We start from the raw sequence: 2,277 nt of genomic DNA, 5'->3' as shown, positions 1-2,277 counted from the left end.
GTTTGCAAAATTCCAGACTCCAGTATTACCAAGTATAGAAGGGTGGGTTTGGGTCCAAGAGACAATAATATCTTAATAACTGGCACAGTATCAATTTAAACTTCTGATGAAAAATTTGAGGTGTCAACTTAAAAATGTGAGGGAGATACATCGTTTTTCATCATTCTTTGTGAGTAAATGAGAAAAGAAAAGCCTGATCGCAGGTAGAGATATTATTGTCCCTACCAGCTCAGAAATTTCAACGCTCTAGTTCCTTTCTCCCACCCCCCACCCCGCATCTTTCTTTCCTTTCTCCCTCATTTATTTTTCCCCCTTGTATTATTTACTTCCAAACCTGTCCATGGTTGCTGTGCCTATTAGTCAGCACTACAATTGTCCCTAGGCTTAAAGATATGGGGAACCCACATAAGACACATACTAGGGATGTCTTGGAAGAAGGGAGGGCATACTGGAGAGGAAATCATTTTGTAAGGACTAAGTGTGTGCCCTTCATTTTTGCATAATAAATTACTCAATATTCTCCATAAGGCACCACTGTTTATAAGACGCATAACTGGTTTAAAAAGAGTGTTGGGGAATATATAATGAGCTAGCACAATAAATGTCTACATAAGTTGTAAGATATATCCTGATTTTAGAAATGTTAAAATATGAGTAAATGTACATCTTTTAACTGAAGAATTAAAGTGTAGTTATCATCTAGAAAATGAAAGTGTTAGTCACAGTCATGTCAGACTCTTTGTGACCCATGGACTATTGTCCACCAGTCTCCTCTGTCCATGGAATTCTCCAGGCAAGAATACTGGAGTGCATTGCCATTTCCTTCTCCAGGGGATCTTCCTGACCCAGGTATCAAACATGGATCTCCTGCATTGCAGGCAGACTCTTTACTGATTGAGTCACCAGAGAAGACCTGGTTATCATCTAAGAAATAGGGAAAAGTTCCTCTTTGAAAGGTTGTTTGTTAGTATGTTAGAAGAAACTAATTATCATGACACTTTTCCTTTTTCTCCCTAATTCTTCCCAGGAACAGCCGGCAGCTGCCTTCGTCGTTTCAGTACCATGCCTTTCATGTTCTGCAACATCAATAATGTTTGCAACTTTGCTTCAAGAAATGATTATTCTTACTGGCTCTCCACCCCAGAGCCCATGCCAATGAGCATGGAACCCCTGAAGGGGCAGAGCATCCAGCCATTCATTAGTCGGTGAGACATGGGTACCGTTGACATTTGCTGATATCCAGTTAGTTTAGCTAGTTAGAAATGAGTCCAGAGATAATGATCTGACCATATTCCTCTCAGGTTAGGTAGAACAGAGGAACTTTATAATGTTCAATATGTAGTTTGATCCATATTTATTGGGGATCTTCTTTTGACCAGGACCAGTGATATACTAGTGTAATATCACCAAAAAAAAAAAAAAACCCTCACAATCTAGTCATTAGACAAGTATACATAAATTAATATGTATCAGGCTTGGGCTCAATGCAGCAATAAATCTAATAAAGTATTATGAAAGTATTAGGAAAGGGATATTTAATTCCAACTGGAGAAATCTGAGATATGGAAGAAATGTGTTTTGAACTGTTTAGCCCTTTAAGGATGTAAAGGACTTGAGACAGGCATTTATAATGGAGAAGAGCATTCTAGGTAGAGAAAATGGGAATGGATTTGTAGACCGATGTGTCTAGAATATACTATTAGTGTCCAAAGGGTGCAGAGGGAGAAGAGATTGGAAAGTTAATTTGGACCCAGTCAGTAGAAGGCTTTCAGTGTCAGGTTTTAGTTTGAACTTTATTTGGTATATAACGGGGACCTTTGAAGTTTTTGAGCTACATTTCAGGGAAGATTACAGAAGCATAAATGTGTAACATGATTCCAGAGGGGATAATCCAGGGATAAGAGACCAGATAGATTAAGCATATTGCTATAGTCCTTGTAGGAGTGGTTTGGAACTCTCAGTGGGGTACGTGTATCACATTAATAGAATAAATTAAGATTTGGCAATTGATTAGTTATGGGAAGGAAACGTGATAGCTGAGACTTGGAGCATGAGTATCTAAGAGGAGGGAGGTACTGTTAATAAAGATTTCCTAGAATGTTGCCACATTAGAACCCGGGTAAAACTCTACCTCCTAAGCATATTAGGTATCGCCATCTTCATTCTGATCATGACCCAATTGATCTAGGAGTCTAGTAACCATAAAGGATGAATCATTGGAAACTTTAGTTTCTTTGACATTAAATATAAAGGTTAAGCCTAGTTCAGCCACTCTTT

At 38.4% G+C, this 2,277-nt stretch overlaps 1 protein-coding gene across 1 annotated transcript in view; it reads left to right on the top strand.

Annotated features, from left to right (window-relative positions):
- Positions 1-1,020: 1,020 nt before the first annotated feature.
- The window catches only part of LOC104991194 (collagen alpha-5(IV) chain-like), a gene marked incomplete at its 5' end in the record, with an annotated part of 4,887 nt that continues 3,630 nt past the window's right edge, over positions 1,021-2,277 (top strand). The window contains one exon of the mRNA XM_010843600.1: positions 1,021-1,205. Within this exon, the coding sequence (XP_010841902.1) occupies positions 1,021-1,205 (185 nt within the window). The remainder of the gene's footprint in view (positions 1,206-2,277) is intronic.

The sequence above is a fragment of the Bison bison genome, unplaced genomic scaffold (assembly GCF_000754665.1).
Source record: "Bison bison bison isolate TAMUID 2011002044 unplaced genomic scaffold, Bison_UMD1.0 scf7180017847648, whole genome shotgun sequence".
Taxonomy (NCBI): Eukaryota; Metazoa; Chordata; class Mammalia; order Artiodactyla; family Bovidae; genus Bison; species Bison bison.
Note: the sequence above shows the minus strand (reverse complement) of the source record. Positions and strands in the feature narration are given on the sequence as shown.